The sequence below is a fragment of the Toxotes jaculatrix genome, chromosome 2 (genome assembly GCF_017976425.1).
Source record: "Toxotes jaculatrix isolate fToxJac2 chromosome 2, fToxJac2.pri, whole genome shotgun sequence".
Lineage (NCBI taxonomy): Eukaryota > Metazoa > Chordata > Actinopteri > Toxotidae > Toxotes > Toxotes jaculatrix.
In genome coordinates, this window is record NC_054395.1 from 9,598,012 (window position 1) to 9,620,137 (window position 22,126).

At 39.8% G+C, this 22,126-nt stretch overlaps 2 protein-coding genes across 3 annotated transcripts in view; one reads left to right on the forward strand and one right to left on the reverse strand.

The window, feature by feature from the left end:
• Window positions 1–22,126, forward strand: part of mtor (mechanistic target of rapamycin kinase) — an 83,345-nt gene that overhangs the window by 28,634 nt on the left and 32,585 nt on the right. For both annotated transcript variants that reach the window (XM_041049260.1, XM_041049269.1), the window contains exons 28-29: window positions 1,234–1,379; window positions 19,169–19,244. In XM_041049260.1, the coding sequence (XP_040905194.1) occupies window positions 1,234–1,379; window positions 19,169–19,244 (222 nt within the window). The remainder of the gene's footprint in view (window positions 1–1,233; window positions 1,380–19,168; window positions 19,245–22,126) is intronic.
• Window positions 3,920–7,456, reverse strand: angptl7 (angiopoietin-like 7). Its single transcript, XM_041049282.1, has 5 exons — window positions 6,930–7,456; window positions 5,580–5,680; window positions 5,268–5,462; window positions 4,819–5,014; window positions 3,920–4,704 (listed from the first exon to the last, which is right to left on the reverse strand). The coding sequence occupies exons 1-5, from the start codon at window positions 7,285–7,287 to the stop codon at window positions 4,535–4,537; spliced, it is 1,020 nt and encodes a 339-aa protein (XP_040905216.1). The 5' UTR covers window positions 7,288–7,456; the 3' UTR covers window positions 3,920–4,534.

Below are 22,126 nucleotides of genomic sequence, written 5' to 3' on the forward strand. Positions count from 1 at the left end.
AATGTAAATGTACCAGTGACTCAACTGTAACTTGTCAGTTTTTGAGAACTGTCCAGCCCCTTTCAGGAACAACATGCCCGTTGGACGTGAGTCCAGCTGGCAGAGTGGAGCATTTAAATCGCATCTGTTTTAATGTTGTCTTGGCCCAGTTAATTTTTATGTCTTCCATTGTCATCAGTGCGTCTTCAGACTAAGTTATGCATGAAAGCATTCAATGTTCTGAATTTATGCATCTGCCAGAAAAGTAAAATGGTGAACCAGATGCAGAGCAGTGTTCATGACAGCAAGTAACAGAACTCAAATATGCTCAGTCAATGCAAGAACAAGAAATACCACCCAGGTTTCCTCATTTTCCCTAATATTTTGTGGAACCACCAATGCCACAGTTGAGTATAGTTGGGATACGTGTGGCATGAGCAGCTGTGATGATCACAGTGCAGGTGGTTTTCAGTATAGTTCAAACGGTACAGTAAAAGGCAGTGTTTAAATGGATGCCGTGTCATGGGTTTGAAGTTTGCCTGAATTTCAAAAACATTATGCATCTGAACAGATAATTAAGTCCAATAATAATAATAATAATAATAATAATAATAAAGCTGATATTTAAATATTCTGGCTACTACAAATTTGATAAACATTAGGACAGGAGTGTTGGAAAAACACTTAAAACCACAGCAAGACTTTGTTACACAGGTGTTAGCAGACTACTAAAAGGTTTACAGTGACAGCCTTTCAAGTTAGTGCTTTCTCTGTAGTCTGTTGTTTGACCACACATGTTGAGCTAATTAGTGACGATACTGTTACGTTGAGGGCAGAGACCGTCATGGTTGGGTCATAATAATAATGGGTTTCAGCAGGGACTCCCTGCTGTGAGGCTGCAGTAGAAACACATAAAGTGTCCTACTCAGAGCCAGTGGAAAGAAGGGCACGTTTGCTGTAGGCTTTCAAACGTCTTTTTGCCATCAGTTACAAAGGCGCATAAATACTACACTTAAATGCTACATTAAACTACCTTATTCCAGTCACTCACAATAATTAAGTTATAGCCTACATTAAAAGCAGTCAGTGAGACATAAGTAGTTATGTCAGTGAGACATAAGTAGTTGAGTGAGCAAACTGCACTAATTGCTGATAGAGGACGTAGAGGTCACAGACAACTGTTCACTCAAGTTTCATTTCATTTAAGAAAAAAACCAAACTTTGGTTGTTTATACAGTTTGTTTTCTTTTTCAGGGCCCTCTGCCTCTGAGAGACGATAATGGTATTGTGCTGCTTGGTGAGAGAGCTGCCAAGTGTCGTGCCTATGCCAAGGCTCTGCATTACAAAGAGCTGGAGTTTCAGAAAGGTCCTTCTCCTCTCATCTTGGAGTCTCTTATCAGGTAGGAGTTTTTTTTATGAGATACATCCACAGTGTTTGTAAACTGTGAGCAGCTGAACTCAGACTTTCTTCTTCACAGAATGTGGCTGAAAAGAGCAAAGTGCTTATTTGCTTAGTTCATGTAGTTCTTTACAATAACAAATGATCTCTTGTAAACTCTGAGATTATTCAGTGTCAGTGGAAGGTAAGTCACTGCCTGATTTCTTTACTCTTGAGATGAGTTCATCCTCATCACAAAAACTAGGTTGGACAGGTACATCTGTGATTAATTGGTTTTACATTAGGAGTTATTGCTACAGGCAAACATTAAAGTACCCAATCAGAGTCCATTTTTAATCTAATAAATACACAAAGAAATTATATTATACATATCCTCCTGTCCCATAACCCTTTGATATCTTCTGTCATCTTTTCCATCCCCTTTTCTCATCCTTCTTTATTTCTGTGTCTTTGGCATGGCACAGAGAAATCTGTTTTCCAGGCATCTAATTGGACGATTGCCTCCTTTTCATCTATGAGTGTCTGGACTTGTGTTTCTCAGGGGCCTGTTTTCAATTTCTCAGGAGCCTTGATGATGATGAATGATGGGAGCCGGCACTCTGGTGTTTTCAATATCCCCATCTGGTTCTCACCTCTCCAGGATTTCCCATAAAAGATCTAGAGGCTGGTGTGCAAAAAAGCACTACGTAAACCTGGCTCTACTGAGTCGTGGCTGTATTAGAAAAAAATGTGTTCATATCTAATGCACACTTTTTGATGATGAGGAGGCATCGTCACATTTATTTTAGTGCCTGATGAGTCATGGTGTTTGTAGGTGAGTGCAGTTAGGGTATTCAATCTGAATTAATGACATACTCATAATAGTACAAATTTATTGAGATGTAACTGGCATAATCATGTGTTAGGGATTTTAAGAAAATCAGAAGAATTAGTTTGTGGCCTGAGTATATACTCAGGCCCCATAGCTTTGGATAGAGCCAGGGAATTGTTCATATTTTCCGCATTATTCCTAATAAAACAGGGGGACATTGTTAATTCAGCAGTTGGCATATGTTGTTAATGGTACATTGTTCAGTCTTTAAATTGACATTTTAGAGGAAATTTTGTTGAATTTGACAATATGTTGTAGAATGTAAAGATGGGGGTGAAAGGTATGTGATAGGTTTGTAAAAGTGAAGTGCTTCTTAATTTATACAGTGTAGTGTCTAGAGCTGGGCATTGTTGCATCTGGACCATGTGTTAATAATAACTCTATAGCCGTATTGTTACCGTGAACCATGGAAATGCTGGGAAATGGAATTTTAAATTAAGTTTACTATGTTCAGATGTATAGAGGGAAACTGCAAACTATCACATTTTATGCTTACCATCCAGTCAGGCCTTAGTGCATAATTTTATTTTACCTTCAGCTCTCAACTGCTTAAATAGAATCAGTGTATGAGTAGGAGGTATGTAATGCAGTCCAGTAGTACTGCGATGTACCGTCTTTGTGGTTTGGAAGTTCTGCTTGTGTTATGACTGCGTCAGAAGTGTGGGTTTCCCTTGTCTGAGAAGAATAATAGGTGGAACACCTCTTGCAGTATAGTGTGGCCTAAGGCCCAATTTATAGGTACAGACAAAATAAATATAATGTTTTTGCTCAGGCTGAGATAAGCCCATTAAAATTGTTTGAAAAGCCTTTTAGGTTACCACACCATAGTTTCTTTGATTCCCTGGATTTGCAGTAATACCTCACTAAAGTTTAACTTAACTGAAAAACGTTAACTTCCATCTGCAGATGTTGGGTTTCCTAAATGAGGCGTGCCAGCTGTGAGAACTGCCTGAATGGAGACATAAAGGTTAACATCAATAGTAAGGTATACGTCACTAGTTACAGACCTCTTAAAGCAGCATTTGCACCCTCACCACTGTTCAAGGTCTGCTTTTGTTGTTAGGGACACAAGTTTGAATACGTTGAGCCCTTGAAATAGAAAGACATGGTCATTTATCAATGTCAACAAATGTCTTTTTTAACTGCCCTTTGTTCCACTGTGGACATTTCTTTTAAAGGGAAGGGATAAATGTTCTGCTTTAAATTAGATGTTTAGTCTGACTGACATGTCACCTTGTAAAAGGAAGAGAATCTGAATAAGCCTACCACTGAGCCTGTATAGGCAGTGCTCCCTGTCCGTAGGTATTTGAATGCTCTGAGGAATTCTGTTGGTTCAAAGCAAAATGGTGTTATTGTTTTCAAAGTAGTAAACCTGGAGGCGTTTAACCCGATGGCAGAATAGAGTGTGCGTGTGTGGTCTTCATTCCTTCATTGGGCTTAGCAGTCCTGGGACCTTTGGCCAGGATGTCAGGAGATGACCCAGGAGTCAGAGGTCAGTGACTCAAGGCACATATGTAGCTATTATTGGACATGAATGAATGCAAGACCTTGATTTGCTTTTAGACTCCCATTGAGTTTGTCACAACTGTGCTATTTAGCCAGTGAAGCAAAGAGAGTAATATACTGTAGAACTATCTGTTAAAGACGCTCAACTCAACTCAATGTTTCTTTTAAAAAATATGTTTATTTTCTATCACATAAAACAACATAATTACAGAGCTGTACACATTTTACAAATTACACATTTCCATCATCAATGGTTAGGGTTTTACAATGAAATGCAGCGTAATTCAAAGGAAATACCTTTGCTGTTTGGTCCCATTCCAGCAACTCACAAAGATCCTTTTACTTTAAAAAGTTCCTATCAGTTCTTAATGATTTCAGCCTGAACCAGACCAGTCTGGACTGATTATTGTGACTTTCCATACATACATATATATAACAGCTTGTGTTAACTAAAAAATACATCCTAGTGCTTTCAAGACAAGTAATAGAAGAAATCAAAATCTAGTTACCCATACGGGACAGTGGTAAAAAGCATCTATCAAAGCTTTTAAAAAATAAAATATTTTTACTGATAAATACACAAAAAGAACTACAATTTACAATCAAACACGGCAGAAACATTACACATTCATCTGACTGAAACTTAACCAGGCTATCACAAACAACTTTATCATTCCTTTCTCAGTCAAGGGAAGGCTACAATTTGGTTGAACAGGTATTAGTGAAATCTCTCAGCATTCATGCTCATGATCAAGATCCAGGACACACAGTTGCAGCACTCATGGTTGAAAGCCCACTGGCCGGACCTTCATCTCCACTTTCTTGAGGGAGTAGTTGGGCCCATGCCAGCCATACCAAGTGATCCCATCTGTGTTCCTTGTGTGCTCACCATAACGGTAGAAAACACCATTCAGGTTTGAGTCAGTGCAGCAGTTGTACCAGTAACCACCTGGAAGGAGGTGAGAGAGAAGAATTAGATTTATTGTTAATTGGAGGTAAATTCCTACCTGTGTTATCTTCTGTAAATAACTCCATGGATAGTTGGTTTTGTGTAATAATTTACCTTTGCGCAGGGATGCACAGTCATCCACACATTTATCATTGTCCTTGTTCATGGTGCTGAAGTTGGTGTTGTTGTGGTAGCGCAGGGAATCTCCAGCATTCCCACTGTAGTTGGCAAGGAAGAGCTTGTAGCTGTTGAGCTCATTACCCACTGTGAAAAAGCCATACTCAGCATAGCGTTTCTCTCCTACCCAGTCCTGCATTGGAAAACACATATAACACGATGAAGAGAGGGAGGGTTATAGAACCTGAGGATATTGGCTCGTGTGGTCTGCCTAATGTCTCTAAAAGTTAGTTTGATTTATTATTAATTTTCTTACGCTCAGTACCCGGAGGAATAAATTGCTTCTGTGTTTTTGGCTATGAAATGGTTTATGCATGGCTTACGTATTCTTGCTCTTTAGAGTCTCAGCCCAAGCCAACACGAGAGCCGTGTTTTCTAATACGTACCTCCATCTCAATCCTGAGCACAGTGGGCTGCCTTGTTAGACGGAAGATGTGGTCATTGCCCAGCCAGAAGTCTCCACGGATGGATCCAAATCCACTTTTGTACTGCTTCCAGTCACGATTGAATGATGTCAGGCCGACCTTGCGCCTTTGGATCAGAGTCCAACCACCTCCATTTGTCTCCATATCACAGAAGACCTGAAAGCATTAATCGAACATTTCACACAGTGCAGAGAGAAGAGGGAGAGCTCGTCATGGTCTACCTAAAAGCACACAAAGAACACGTGCTGTACACAAGACTGAAGTATAACTTACGCTCAGCTCAGGTGTACCCAGAAACTCATCTTTAGGCAGTTTGTACTCGCCAGAGATCTTGTAGTTCTTGCTGTAGAGTGATGCACAGTCATATATGGCATCTGGAAAAAAGAACATCTTAAGTTATGCTAAAACCATATGCAGTTTCATGAGCAGTTCTTAAAAATCGGAATGTCATAAATTCTAACAGCTTTATGGATTTGAGTCATTGGACAGATGAAAAATGACCTTTGCCCCCACCGAAAGCAAAAGAGATCAAAATAGAGGGTTTGCATAGTTCCCCCTTTTCACTCCTGTCACAGTATGGTCATGCCATTAATAAGGCTATGAGATCACTGTGGAGCAGTGGGCCCAAAACTTTAAAAAGTCTGTTTAAAAGAAAAAGAGAGGGAGGCCTTCCACGTCTTCTAATCTTTGCATCCCTTCCTGTTCTGCTCTCCTGTCTCTAATTTAGTCAAGTTTTAAAGAGGTCTCTGTGTTCCCTTTGCCAGTGACATAAATGTGGCCCTGTTAGACCGCACAGTTGAGGTATTGAAATAATAAACTACGTCATGCCTGCTTAACCTCTCTGCTCCAGCCAGTGCTGATTAGTTGAACGGTGGAGATGATATGGCTTTGATGGAACTTTTTATTGACAGCCCTGCACATAGGCCTACACAGCTCCAAATTAGTGCCTGTGACTGCTGTCGGGCAGCTCAAATGTGTGTGTGTGCGCTCTGTCATCTACCGCACAACCAGTTCACAGCAGTTGTCTGGGACCCACAAACCCCAAAAATGAACAAGGCTGATAATAGTTTTTACAGCTAAAATAAATATATAGTACTGTGTGTGCAAAATATTTGACCCGGCTTGAGAACTGATTTATAAAATAGAGACATTCATGTTCCAGTGAGATGAGGCTTCTCTCAGCTTGTAGTGTAGTAGAGTTTAACCTATCGGATCAAAAGTGAGCACACTTTCTTAATGAAGACGAAGCCTTTGTGATGTAGTAGATGTAGTAAACTCTGAAAAGGTTGCTAGACGAAAGGTGCGTTTAAAGTTCAGACATATGTAAAATCTGTGTCCATGTGTGGAAATGATTTTAATACCAGGAGAGTGAATTTAACAGCAGCTGCTCAACAGACTAGAGAAAGTGCGAGACAGGTCAGGTATGCGCTAGAGTCACTGATGGATCAGTTTTACCATGTGTGAACACTTTACAGACTCTCCAGGACTGTTTTATTCATGTAAATTGCTTTCATGTAAATTCAGCTGAGCAAAAATGTTGTTTTTAAACGTTATAAAACCAACAAGCTGAAGACACAACTGTAGACAATATGTTATGTAAGTAAATAAAGTGTTAATCCTCACCTGATGAGGTCTGAGGAGCAGACTGCACGGTTTGTAGCTGCATGATCTCCACACGGTTGTTGATCTCTGAGTACTTGCTCTCTGCCTCCGTGACCCGTGCTTCTTGCAGCCGGTTCTGCTTGTCAAGCTCCAGTATTTGCCTCCTAACATTCATCATGTCTGCCTCCTGCTTGCGACTCAGCTCCTCGAGGAGACTGGTCAGATTGGCCACCTGAACCTTGAGAGAGCGCACCTCATCGCAGCACTGAGCCTTAGCAGGCTTTGGAGTTGCTCTCTTCTTGGGGCTCAGAGCCCATGTTTCTGCTAACAGGAGCAGTGTGACCCCCAGAGCCACTATGCTAATGTTTGCTTTTGCCATTTTTTTCCTATACAAATGCTCTAGATACTCTACACAATCTCAGGTGTCTTTGATTGCCTTTGTCGTTCAGAAGTAGTCAGTCCCTGTAGAAGATCTTTGCTAGAAATATTAAATGGACTCAAGCTTTGGCTGACCAGTTGAGTTGGAGCTCTCCGTCACCCAGGCTCTGTCTTGTTTCAGCAGTGAAACTCTGCTCTGCCTGAGCATCTTAAATATTTTGCATGTGGGTCCTCCCCCTCCCTCCCGGTGCACACCAGTCACCATGCTGACCCTCTCCAACCTTCGGGGTGGAGGACCTTTCCCATCCCTCCTCCCCTTGCCCCCCCTGCCCCAACCCCACCCCCTCCTGTCCCCCCACCTACCTCTCCCCTCATCTTACCTTCACTCATTCCTCAGACAGAGTTTCTCCTCTCTTTGTCGGGTGTTGAAGGTTTCCGGGCAGTAAGGTGTTTTTTTGCCTCTGCCTGGAAGAGCAGCATCAGGAGCTGAGGAAATAAAAGAAAAGCTACTGTCTGAACTTGTTTCACAAATGCAGACTCTGAAATTCTTTATTTGTATTTAACTTAGTTGTTCAGTTCTACAGAAACATTGTTAAAACCTTTGAATACGTGTTTTAGGCAGTTGTATATAATTTCCTTCCCTGTGTTCACACTTCAATTACCCTGTTAATAACAGATTTTACTATATCCTTGGGGTCGACGGTTTCTTCAGTAAAGTTGGTCTTTACATGCCAGGAGGTGTGTTGACGTCACTAAGTACTCTTAATTGTAGGTTAAGTGTTGTATTGATCCTATGCTTTTTGGCAGATGTTGAAGGAGGCATATTTTCCCCTGAGCTTTTCAGCATCACATTTCAGGAGGGTGTTGATACAAAGGGAAAGCTCAGTGAAACCTTCAGGATAAAATTAGACCTAAATACAGTTTGCATTAAGCGGAAAGAATTTGTTCAGGATAAAGTCTAAATGTTCTGGCTACATGTGTAAAGGCTTTACACTTTGCCTTCACACATGCTTAAATGGTATACTGTTACCTACTAGAGAACCACAGGGCAACAAGATGAAGTGATATTTTTGGGAGTTCTACGAATAGCAGATGGAAATGGCAGTTGTTATAGCACAGACATTTTCACATTATGTTACCGCTGCAAAAATTATTTGAAAATGATTAAACATTGGCAAGTAAGGAAAAGACTGTAATCAGCCAGATGTGGGATTCTTTAATGTGACTCTAGCAGAGCTGAAAGGATAATGCTGATATAACTACAGAAGAACTGCTGGTTGGACACATTCATAGGCACTTAATATGATCATTCAGTTTGGGAGTTGGAGCCATGTTTTTAACACCTACATCTGTGGAAAATACAAAGCAGCCCTTGCAAAGATTTTTGGTGCTTTAGACGACCATTTACAATCTGCTGCTGAATGTGGTGCATTTGCTTGGCTTAATGACAATGTTTGAGAAGTTCTTGCTTCTCGATTTTCTTCCCTTTTAAACTTTTTAACATGCCAGTCACTGGCACAAGGTGAGGATAACACCTGTGCAATGTCAGAGGGGCTTTCTTGAATCTCCATTCTGTGGAATTTTTATGTCATCACAACTTCCAGCTTCTGGGCTTGCCAACTCTGAAGACACACCTTTGGAGATTAGGCTGAAGGGGTGGTTGTGGGGTTTTGGAGGGGGGTGCCAGAGTATGCCGTGGACATTGAGACAACATACTAGATATTGCTTCCATGATACTCAGCTATGAATGATCATTGCTGAGCAGAATAGGTGAATTACTGTAACAGAGTGCCAGAGTGTGCTGTAAATGCAGGCGTTTGTGCATAACAATATTAACTGTGACATGGGGGACATTCACTGGGACAGCCTTGTCTATTTTCACTTGAACTTTATGGCTTTTTCCCTTCTCCACATGGGTAGGAATGACCTGTCTGGAAAATACAGGGACAAAGGCGAATATACATTAAATAAACCATTGATTGATATTACCCAGCAAAGTACAGTAGATGTGTTTAACCACACATTGAACCTATATATTTGCCTTAAAGGTACCTTGTAGAGTTGTTGACCATTTGCGAAGCTGTGGAGCTCATGGATGATGTGATATACATTCCCTCTGGGACTAAAACTAAAAATCAATAAGTTAAGATATGTCAGCTGCATATATTGATTAATAACTTTATGGAAGTGTAAATCACTGGAGCACCCCTTTAAACACTATTTGCAATTCGAGACTCGTGGTAATGGTCAAACATTTCTCCATATTTATGTGATGGCTTGCATCTGAATTTATTTTCTATAAATATACACAACCATAGACTGTGCAAGGCAACGTGACTTACTAATATTGACTGAGTCAGTAACATTATTCTGTTATAAAAAAAAAATTATGTAATGTCTGGAAGCACAAAGATGGGAGCTGTGCTTAAGATAGGGCTAAATATCACAAATGCAGAGCAAAAATAAAACTTGACACTTTTACCCCAGTCTACCATCTTATTACATAATCATGCATCACCAGTAATGCCTTGTTTTTCTTAAAACGTTAGGCTTTTTGTGTCCCTCCTGCCAAATGTTTGGCAAGCGTCCCTCATTTTTCCTCACTTGGACAGGCGAACAAATAAGGAAAGAGTTTAGATCGTTCTGCACAGCATCATCTTTGTATCATGGGAACTGCGGTTCAGAGCTCAAATAAAAAGTCTGACTTTCCTCTAAATCCAAAATATTACACAATTATGAAATGGTCTGTTATTGCTTTGATGTGTATAGCTCTTCCTTTACCAGGCATTCTGCTCCTTGAATGTTGCTGGCCACTTTTTAAAACCAGTCACCACTTTGCAATTTCCCCTTTACTCAGTGCATGGGTTTTTAGTTGTTTGTTGAATGTTGACATGTGCTTTTAGTTTCTTGTATTTATTTGATTTGTAAGACACATATGGGAGTAATAAGCCCTTTGTCCTCTTTATGCAAACATTAATGTAAAATATTATGCTGCTTTCAAGTTTGGTTTGCTGCAAGGTTTTAATTGCCTGAGAAATTCTTAAGTCAGATTAGATCCTAGACATGATCTTTCCCCCAGTGTCTCCCATTTGTCAAAAAATAACACCAAAAACTTACCATAATGTTGTGGTTGGCCCTGATATTTATGTGGCTCAGTCACATGTACCTACTGATGCTTTTAACATAAAAAAGCAAGCAAATGTTCATGATAAGTTCAGTTACCACAAAATGTTCAGGCTTAGCTTTCAATTATATTTGACATTTTATTTTGAGGTGATATTTATCAAGGAAACAGTCACTATTTAAAGCAAATTGGGTTAAGACATAGTATTCCTATGATATGTTATACATGATGAAAAGTTACATTAGGACGTAGTTTACATTTCCAACTCTGCTGCCAACACAGAGGCAGCAGAAAGTTTACTGGTCTTGTGTATTTGCTCTATTTTTATCCTTTTCATCTTAGCTCCTGTACACATAGTTCTACAGACGTCAGATGTTTCTAACCGTTCAATAATGTGATATTTGATGGTGCATAGTGCCTGTTGACCTTCCTGTAAATCTTGACCTGAAGTCATTGATGTGCGTCAGTCTCTTTTGGAAAAAATCTGGATAATTTGCCTTCCTGGATTCTCTCATTGCCCTAACTGCTGTCTGAGTCACATCTCACTCTCCAGCAATGCATCCCAGCGGCATCACTTTCCTTTGGCCCTGGACTCTGTCATTCAGTGTTTGTACAGGAAAGTCCAGCTGGATGCTGTTTTATACGTTTAGCAGCACGCTGTTTTTTCCCTTCTAAACAGCTTCTTTAGACTCTGTTTACCCTCTAACCATGTCTCGCCTGGCTCTGTGTGAAGAATGCATGGCTCCTTTTAACATTAGAGGTATTCAGTAAACTTTAACCAAAGCGCCCTTCTTTATATGACTTCCTCGGGAAACCCACACATTTCACTGAACAGATTTTTCCTTCGTCCTTTAAGACAAGTTGGACACCCTGCTGTGCTAATTGGTGGAGTCATGTATCTTTGATAAGTGCAAGCTGACTAAACAAAGTGTTTTAAATCAGAATATTCTCACAGACGGCTTTTGTGTTCCTAAATATGATGGAAAAACGTTTTGTAATCAAACAGTGACCACGGGGGCCAAGCTGTCAGCAGAGCACTCATGGGTTCAATTACAGGAAAGGCAGGAGGTGAGAGCAGGAGCCAGTGGATTCCAGGACTTCTATCTCAAAATTCTGAATTACATAATCTTTATTAACAGTAACCTCTTCCACCTGTTTGCTCTGTCTGCAAAGGAGATCTTCAGTTTGAATTGTATGAACTTTGGCATCAGTTTGGCTTATTTGAAGAGTGTATTTCCTGCTGCTTACATTCAGTATTTCCTGAATCATTAATGTGTCCTGTGTGGAGATTAAAAGTACATATCAAAGCTAGGGGTAAACTTTCCCTTTGTTTGTATCTTAGATTATCATAGTAGTAATATTGTTTAATTAGTCTAGACCTCATATTAGCAATGGATCCACTGGGATGTATTTACTGACTCTTAATTAGTTTGAACTAAAGTAGAAGACAACTTAAGTACCATTTTGTTTTTTTGATCTAAGAAACCAACCAAATTTGTGGGATTCCTTTTACATTATATAATAGATACTTTTATCCACAGCTCTGCAGCCTGTTTAAGTTATTTACTTATAGTCTAGGTTATTATTACTAGTTTGAAATCACTGACAAGAGTAGAAATGACATCCCTAACATTGCCTCCAGGTTATTATACTTGGATTAGTTATAATAGTTATTGCCTATAAGTTATCACCATGGGATGGATATAACCTGAATTTTACACACCTAAGGCAAGCAGCTGAGTTACCATGGATCTGAATTTCAAAATAATACAGAGGATAATGATCTTCAACTCAGTTAAACCTGGTCACGTATAGGGAGAAAATAAACTGTTCCATATTTTCCATAATAAAGGAGACAGTATGCACCGGCGCATCCTCTAGCCCTGAAAGTGGCAGACTTCATGCCCTGGCAGACCATCAAGCGGTCTGATGGCTTAAGCTGGTGATGGCTACCAGGTGGCGTCTGTTGTCGTACAGCGGATGCAGGCCAGGCATCGGCTGTCTGCTCACCACCCCACAAACCAGTAGCTGGGACAAACAGTACTGGAGGGGAGGAAGATGGATTGGCCACTATCCCTTTAGAATACTTCCCCCTGCTTCGTGTAAGCAAAGTTGGCCATGTGGCACTGCTTCAGAGAGACATTTCGTGACACTGGGATGTAAAAGCAGTTGTGTCACGGGGCAGAAAACAAAAAACAGTTGTGCCAACATTCACAGATTCCATTTTTGTTGTTTTTTTGCTAACCATTATTAGTTTTTATCTTTGTGATCGCAGGGATTTAAATTGGTCTTACCATTAATTTAAGTGAGTGAAAAATCTCTTTTGTCTTCATCATAAAGCTGTATAAACTGACAAAGCTTATAAGCTGTATAAATGACAAACATAAATGTGGTCAATATGTAGTCTGCAAAAATTCAGGTCTGTCCAAAATCTGTGTATACGGATCTCTTTGTCCACATAGCAACAGCAGCATTCCAATGAGCTAACATTCAGGCTTTTTTTGGGAGGGTTGGGGGGTGGGTGGACACCGGGGACGCTTTGTTCTGTTGGCCTCTTGACCTGATGGTGAGGAACCCAGGAGGCACATTCTGCAGTGGTGTCCCAATGTGGTGATAGTGTGGTGTAAACATGGGCGGAATGGTTTCTCCGGCTGATGTCTCAGTGGCCCCCTAACACGCCTAGCTTACTCGAGGAAAAGGAAAAATGTTATGTAAAATTATGCAACAGATGAGGAACCTGCTTTCTCTGTGTACACTATTTCATCTGGGACATATTGTTTAAAATGTCTTACTTCCCCTCTTCGTCTTTACGATGCCTCATTCCAAAGCACACAGGTTTATGATAAGTCTGACTGAGAGAGCTGATTTTAGCCATTTTGAAGAAATTGTTTCGATGTCAGGGGATACTAAGTGTTTCCCTGTGCTGTGGCATCTGCTCAGTGATGAAACAACCACCTTTTTGTCTCAGCGTTTTTAGAGAACTGAGAGACAATGGGCTAGTCAGATGGTGTCAGATGAGTTAAGCCTCTCTTTAGCTGCACTCATCCCAGGACAATCTGGAAGGAAGTGGGTGACTGAGGTAACCACTTCCTATGCCTCCATGCTTATCTCATGCAGCGATGCGCTGTTGTCTTAAAAGACACACAGAGGCCACGATCTGTATTTGATAATGACAGCCTGTGGCTAATTATTTCCAGAGAAGATGTGTGTGAGCCAGAGTTGAGGATTTATGTTGTGTTCATGTATTACAAGTTTTGGATTTGGGTCCTCATTTTAGAAAGTGTTGACTGACACTGTTCAGATATGGTCTGAATGAAAGATGGAGTGTCGGTTATGTCACAACATTTTCCAAAGTACTGTATCTCTGGACTTCATATGAGACAGTTCTGTTGTTTGGCTTTAAAAATCACAGCTATTCAGTTTGAGACCCTTAAAAGCCAGAGATAAGATGTGAAATGTCAGTATCAAACAGTGGTATTGTTTATATAAGTAAATTGCATAAAATCTGTACTTAAGTTGAATATTTCCTGTTAGTAGAAAGCCAAGTGAGATTGCAATGAACCAATTTCTGTGTATAAAAAGCTGCCTTGCTTTGCCCTGGTTGGGCTCACCCTGTGATTGACATGGCAGCAGTCAGTAGTACAGGATCAGTTTCTTTCAAAGCTCAGTCATGCTGCTAAAATATATAGATATAGCTGAAAGATAATAATGTTTTGGGTCCATTTATGTCAGTCATTTTCTAATTACCTGTGACTGATGTCTGAATGGGATCGTCGCTGAGACTTCACTTGACAGAGAGAAAACAAGGCTACTCCGTTCTACACTGGTCACTTTGATACAATAAACAAATGAGGATAATTTGAAACTGACCATTTCTCAGGAAAAAAAGAAAGCCGGGTGTAAGAGCCATCGTATTATTATTTTATTTTTTTGGAAGGCAGTCAATCTTTTAAAAGCTGTTGTTATTAAATATAAGGATATGAACAGTTAATAGTTCTATCAGAAAACTCAGAAAAAAAGGTGTTGCTTTATTTTGAACATATACTAAGTAGTGTTAATTTTATATGTCTGTGTGTGTGTTTGTATGTGGTTATATATGTCAGGATGTACTGCTCACCCTTGTGCCACCTGTTAACCAGATTAAACTAACTGTTGTTTTGTAAAACAGGTCCTCCATCCAGGCTGTACATGCAGCCTCCTGCTGGCTTGACGTATTTTTTTTTATAGTCATGAGCTCATCTTGAATGGAAATGTTTATTTTCTTTTAATTTCTTAAACTTGCCTTCTCATTCCCTCTTGTGTGTATTTCAGAGACAGTGTTTGGTTGAAGCAGTGTAGTGAATGTTGTCAACAAAGTTTCTCCACCCGTTTCTCATCTGCAGTTTGCTAGGATAAGGTCGGAACAATGGAAAGAAGTGCTAGATGGCTGAACGTGAATGTTGATTGCATTTTGGCTGTTCTTTAGGCACAAAGGCCAGAGGGGTGTCAGACAGCCAGTGTGACTTTTCCACTGGGCATGTAATAGTGCAAATGTAAGGCCGAGTGCTGTGAAAGATCTGCCACTGTAATGGACCAGCTGAGCCGTAGCTGTTTCAGATGGCCTCAGTCACATGTAAAGATTCAACCTACTTCACAGTGTCCAAGTCCATACCTCCAGCAACGTTCAACCAAACCAAAACATCAACTGAAAATGTTATAATTTATACGGGCGGCTTTTTTTCCTCTCCTAAAGTGATGATTGACTTTCATTTCAACAACTCTGTCCTAACTAATAAAATCCAGGTCTATGTGTGTGGTTTCCTCACATTGAACCTGAGCTACATCGTTCAATTGGACAGTTTGCTAGCTTTTTTTTATGCGTTCATTGGCAATGCAGCATTACTAGGTTTGGCAATTCCTGAGAGGACAATCGATACATATAGACAATATGTCAGTATTTCTCCTCTCAGTGATGAATCGGTGCACTTCTGTAGGCCTGTTGAGAACCTCTGCCAATATAAGATGTTTTTGAGAAATATCTAAACTTACAAATATGTTTACAGCATTGAAAGTTTAAAAAAAAAAAAAGGGAAAAAAACAAAGCAAATCCATTCAGTGGATCTTGACTCAGCCCGCCCTTGAACAGAGTTCAGATAGCCATTCCCATTCTGAAGTTATTATGTTCAACATTAAGGAATGGAGTCAGCACTTGGCGAACAAAGGGCCCAAAAATCAGTAAGGATCAAGTGGATATCTTCCTAATTAGATTAGATTAGGTCCAGTAGTGAGGCCCGATTTTTCCTCTCCGTGAGCTTCACATACACATCTTGTGTGGGGGGAAATATCTACAGTTTCCTCAGGGAGCATGCTCTCTTTTCTCAGTAAAATAATCCAAGCCACATTAGAATAGTTGAGATAGGGGCTTGTGGATTATTTTATTGGAGCAGAGGGGATTTTCTTTCTACCCAACATTTTAGCTTTTCATCTGTGATCAAGAATTTAACATTTGCAAAGAAAATATACGTCTACTCCCTCTTGGTGCTCTCTGAGCCAAGGTAGTCATGCCTAAATGTAATAGATTAATTCAGATCTAATGTATACATGCTGCTTTAGAATTTACACTGTGATAAATCATTTACGTTACCCTCTTGAGACATGCGAGTGGAAGGTGATTTGTTTCTCCCCGTGTTGAATTGAACAGCATGCCTGAGCTAAGGCCCCTGCTGAAGGATTCAGTCAACATTTCTGATGATAATATGCCAGAAACAGATGCAATCACTGTCAATTTTTCAGTAGTTAAAAGCCAAATATGAGGAAACCACACACAGGTGATGGTGATATTTTATCCTCTGCTAAGAGCTATTTGAATAGCAACAGTGCAGTGTTCTGCTTTTGTAATAGAAGGGGCAATAAAAAATTCTCAGTGATAAAATAAGCTGAAACACAAAACTGTTTGCTCTGCTTTTGGCTAAAGATGTGGCCAGTGCAGGTATAGGGGCTGAATTTGTCTTGTAAAAATATGTTATTTGTTTTACTTTCTGGCTATTTTGTTTTATTTTGCATTATTGAGTCTACAGACTGCCCACATGCATTTCCCTGCTGAACTCCTGTGGAAAAGAACCGCATGTTAACCTCATTCAGGGTTTTGAATTAAGTATCAAAGAAATGTGATTCAGGACACACCGCACATTGTCTAAATTTCATGGCAAAATATAATACATCATGACAGTTTTACAGCTGATAGAACTTAAGCTCAGGCTCTTTTCAGTCACTTCTCCATGCCTCACTGGAGCAAATCACAGAAAAGTTCCAGTTAGGAAGTGATACAGCACAAGAGAGAGGCTGGACAGTGGTCCTAAGAAGTTTTCTGCTTGCTAATAGTTTGATAGAGTTTTTACTTGAGGAGAACGTTGCGTGAGCCTTGTCATCTGGATGTGTTTAGACTGCATGTGCTCGGAGCTGGCAGCCAGATGGCTTCAGCTGAGGGACAATGAAATCTCCAGGGTCCGCAGGAGACAAAGTCCTTATTCTGATTTGTCTCCTTGGTTCAAACCACATCTGGGCACTTTTAGCATACCTCGTCAGCTTGTGTGTGGTAGGACATGGAGGCCTTCCAGTTCATTTGGTGCTTGAAATTTGATTATTTGACAACAAGTAGTAATTTGCAAGTCCAATTTAAAGTATACAAAACATTCCTGCGTGATATCGTCAGTGTTAGTCAGAACAACTAATGGATGGCATTGTGCTGAAGACTGTGGGGTAGTTATTTAATTGCTTGCTGAAACAGTTCATGGCGCTCAATCAAGCCCCACGAGAGTCACAGACAAATGCTTATTTACTAAAATGAGCTCACTTTCTCATGTTATGTAGTCGCACTCAGTCTAGTTTGATTTCCTTCAGGTCCTTAAGTCTTACACTCTCCGTCATCTGTTTGCACCAGCATCTTTTCAGCAATTACTTGAAATGCTGGAGTGTGTGAAAGGACAATCATCATTGTCACGCAAGAGGGCAGTTTGGTTTAGTGTGTGATAGATCTTTGAAGTTGTATTTCAGTTCTGAAGTAACTGTAATACAGTTTCATTTTAAGAGCAATCTTCACCCTACCAGGGTTATTATTGACCAATTTATTTAATTTAGTAACATAATATCCCACATGGTCTTACGCACACAATAATCTCTCATTTTATTTATGTATATCAGATTTTTAAAATGGTGTACAAGACATGGGGCTTGACTGTTGTGTCACTCTGTTTCTGTAGCTGCCTGGGTAAAGGTACCCGACATGTCTGTAATTGTTCTTCTTAAATAGAGACAACAATAAGTACACAAGCTCCAGATATGTATGTGCTCTCTTTGGCATTAAAATGTGTCCTGTTTATGAACTTGTGTTATCAAAAATGGTGTTATCTTACACCACTTACACCACTTACACACTTCTTGTTTATCTTATCACATAGAAAACTTATCCCCATCAGTCCTGGAAAAGCAGCACTGATATTGCATCAGTATAGACTTGAATCAGTGCACTGAGGAACAAAGGGAATACTCCATCACTTGTTGCAGTCTTTCTTTGAGACACTGCACTTTAGAAATATAGAACAACACATACAAATTTTACTGTAAATTTTATTTATATTGATGCGTCATAGCAACTCAAAGCAATGAGTCCCTAAAATCAGCAAGAGCTTTGTAAAAGTTACTTGCAGCAGTCAGGTTGTCTTCTGTTTCTAACTATGTACAAGATGGCTCCTGTTGTGATTATTTGTTATTCTACCTGTCATCATGCAGGTCTACACCAGCAGCTTCCTAGGCTTTGGCATGACCACTTGCTGTGCCACTTCATCACATTTTCTGGCCTTTACCCTGTGTCAGACCAAGTTTCTGACATATATGATCAAGTATCCTTCATCAGCTTTTGCCTGCTGTCCTCAGGAACTCCACCGCATACCAGTACTCTTCAGACGCTACATTTTACAGATGAATTGGCCGTGGCCCCACACCGGTTTTGCAGTTGAGGAAATATAATAGACTTGTGGTTCATATGAGCGTTTCCAGATGTGGTGGCATTGCGGGTGAGTGGATGGTGTACAAACGGGATTTGTGATGTCTTGACAGATAACGCATCATTTGTCAAAAAAGTGTGACAAATGTCTATAGGTGCATTTACTTTTCACCAAAAACACACTTGCTGAAAGAGGAGACATTTATTTGTACTGAGGCAGGTTTCTTAGTTGACTGGCAATGTTAAGAGCACCTCAGAGCGTTGGATAAATTGCTTTGGTTGAAGGACCAGGGACACACTTCTCACCTAACACCAGAGAAACCCCGGGTTCAGTTTCAGTGTTTCCAATGCTTGATGATTCTGCATCATATTAGTTGTCAGTGTCACAATAGTGTTTGTAGTTGGGAAGCTGGGGAGAGAGATTGCTGCCATGTCTCTACACTACTGACTCTGACTGGTTCGTTGGCACCTGCACATTTATTTTAATAATCCTTGAGGTGAACCTGACTGGAGTCCACCTATGGCAAATTGAATCGACTGGACATAGTTTGTCATTTTGTGTTATGGAGTATAAGTTCATGGGCAAAAATTTCATTTGTGTACATATACAGTACGCATGGTGAGAAAGCTGGACCTCCCAAAGGATTTCCCCTTGCCATCTAGTGTTTCAGAGATAAACTATACTACTTGCATCTACATGAGAGAGAACCAGAGAGCTCCTCAAATGTAGTTTTCCAGATTTTGTTTTCAAATCTTTGTTTTTTTCCTGTCTTTCAGCATCAACAATAAACTGCAGCAGCCGGAAGCTGCATCAGGGGTGCTGGAGTATGCCATGAAACATTTTGGGGAGCTGGTAAGTACTTTTTCTTTCCTTGGGTCCTTTTTTTTCTCCAACCAAGACAAACATTCAGACCGACCCTGGGTCAAAAAGACTCGTCTTTCAGTCAGAGGGCTATTGCAAAACAAAGAGTGTCTCATCACAAATGTTAAAACTGGCTGACCTTTGCTATTGCTTAGTCCAGCATCATTTGGCAACACTTCACACGGACCAATAGAGTAATAAAGAATTTAAAACTCTCCCTCAACCAAGTATAAACCACATTGCGGTGTCTTTACATTTGACATTTGACGTCTTCAAGCTTCCAGCTCAGACCTTTATATTATATGTGGTCTCTTGTCTGCATACGCTTCTTCTCAGGTATCCTTTCCCCATACACACAGTTTAACATGGGGGAAAAGGGTCATTTGAGACACATACCCCCAGAACACCCTGTTCTTATTGCACAGCACATGGAAAAACCATCTGCTGTGCTCCTCAGTAGTCAAGGGCAAGGAGCAGAATTATGGACTTTTTCGTCCAATTGACAGGATGTTTGGATTTTCTTACATATTTGCACACCTTTTATGTCTCTCTGCTGTGTGTTTTTCAAAAACTGCTTCGGACTACTTTGTGTTTTTTTCCAGTGGTAAAAAGGATTTAATGCTCCATGCCAAAAAATACTAACAGTAATTATTTCTTGATGGCGAGGGGTTTGTAAAGTCTCTAAATAGCTGCATTTACTTTAACTTCCAATGTGAGTTTCGGAATGGCCAAGTCAAAAGCCGCAGAATATGTCACTCCTGAATGTCAGCATTGGCATTTTTTTTTTCTTAATAACCAGTATAAGTAATATCAGTTGCATTGAAAAGCTAAATCTTTCATATTTTCTTTTTATTATGAAGAAACAATATCTTTATCTCTGAAATTTTTCTCCTGTTCATGCAGAGGACTCTGTGGAGTTCTCTGTACATGGGCCCGGTCCAGAAATGAAATTACTGTTAAACAGTGGACATGTATTGGACATCTTCAGACAAATTTTCCACATCAATTACATAAGAGGAACAGAGCATTTTTTTGTTCTGATTCTTCTCTCTCCCTTTTACCAGAATTGCATCACTGAGGTTTTTTTCTGTTTCTTGTATGGATGTTCCGGTCAGGCTTTCAGTCCCAATCATGAACTTAACGATTGTAACAGACTAAATCAGTATTGTTCACAGATTGTTTCTGGTTAAATAGACTGGTGTTATTTTATCTTTTAATTTCATGGGATCCAAACCAACAATTAACAGTAATTAATTCATACTATTAACAAGTGTTATGTGTTTAGCTCAAAACCGATGTAGTGTATTCCACCATGCACAACATTTTCAATTCCACCATGCACAACATTTTCAAGAGACTAGACTCTTCTTGTTTTACATTTCAGTGCATGTGTATTGAATGTTAATCCTCTCGTTATCCTCTTGAACCGTGTATGGTCGGTGTTACGCTGCTTACCTCACCTGTGCGCGATGGTAGCAGAACCCTCTTGCTTTTCATTTTGCCGCCCATGTTAACAAGCAGCCACACAGCCTGAGTGAGACACAATTTTGAGGCACGACTCCAGCACGCCGAATTTAGCCTCGCTGTTCTCAGCAAAAATGTCAAAAGTTGACTGTCTTCATGGTGGTTGTATTCCATTGGACACCTTTTTCCAGTCAGAAGCACCTCCTGCTGTGTTCTGTGTCATTTTAGCCATTTAAAAAGCAACAGTATACCTAGTAAGAGCTTAACAGTAAAGCTTATTTATTGCACTAAAAGGATAAATGAAGTTATTTGCATAAACAAGCAAACAAAAAGGGGGTGCTGATATCACATATCCCACTGTTGAGCCACCTTAAATCACCACAGAGGAAATTCCTTCATGCAACAGCCCCAATTGTAGCTGGAGACAATACAAAGCAATTTTGACTAACCACACAAATAAAATATATAAAACAGCCATATGGGAAAGAAAGTGGCCGCATTGATGAACTCACTGTAACTCTGCTGTGTGGTGTAAAGTGTAAAGTGTATGGCAATTTGTGGCCTAACACAATGACAGTCATAAGAAAATCACAAAAATAAATAAATCAATCAATGATCCATTAGTAAATGGAGTTACCAATACTCAATGTTTTTAGGTTTTTTCCACAATCCACAGTTGTCACTAATCTGGATTAGCTGGTGTTGATGACATACTTAATGTATGCAGTCAGTGACGGGAAGATGAAGTGGAAAAAACAGAGCTGTGTTTTCAACACTAGAATTTCCTAACAGAATACATTCACTTTATTTTATGAAGGTGTTTATTTCATACTTAAGTCAAGACAAAGGTGTTTCCCAGCCATTAGGGCTCCTGTGGTAAAGGTCTTTCCTTCTGCCTTTATGAACTGCATTTATGTTTCTCTGTAAAAGCACAGTAAAAGTGAAAAGACTCAGTAAAAACAGTTTCACTGTGCATTTCCAGGAACCTTGTTTATATGAGGTTACTATTTGGAAAGCTTTACTATGAGAGGATGCAAAGTATCCCTGCTTAGAATACCAGTCAGCGATGATGACTTTATATATATATATATATATATATATATATATATATATAGATTTCTCAGCACATCTCTCAAAAGAAGTGCCTAAAAGTCATCTTCACAGAAGGTCAATGTTTAGATATAAGGCTTGATTGATTAACTTGGAAATCAGCCACACAATATTAAAATGACAGTGAGCTGTTCACTGTAGAAGTTGTTATCTAAGAGTAAATGGATAAGGGGTGCAGTTCCAAAACTCTCTACTTGCCATAAAAATCAATTAGTTAAATTATCGGATGGTGGAGATAAAAACATGTTATGGCTACGTGATGAAAGACAGAGAAAAGGTCAGTTTATTGGGGTTAATGT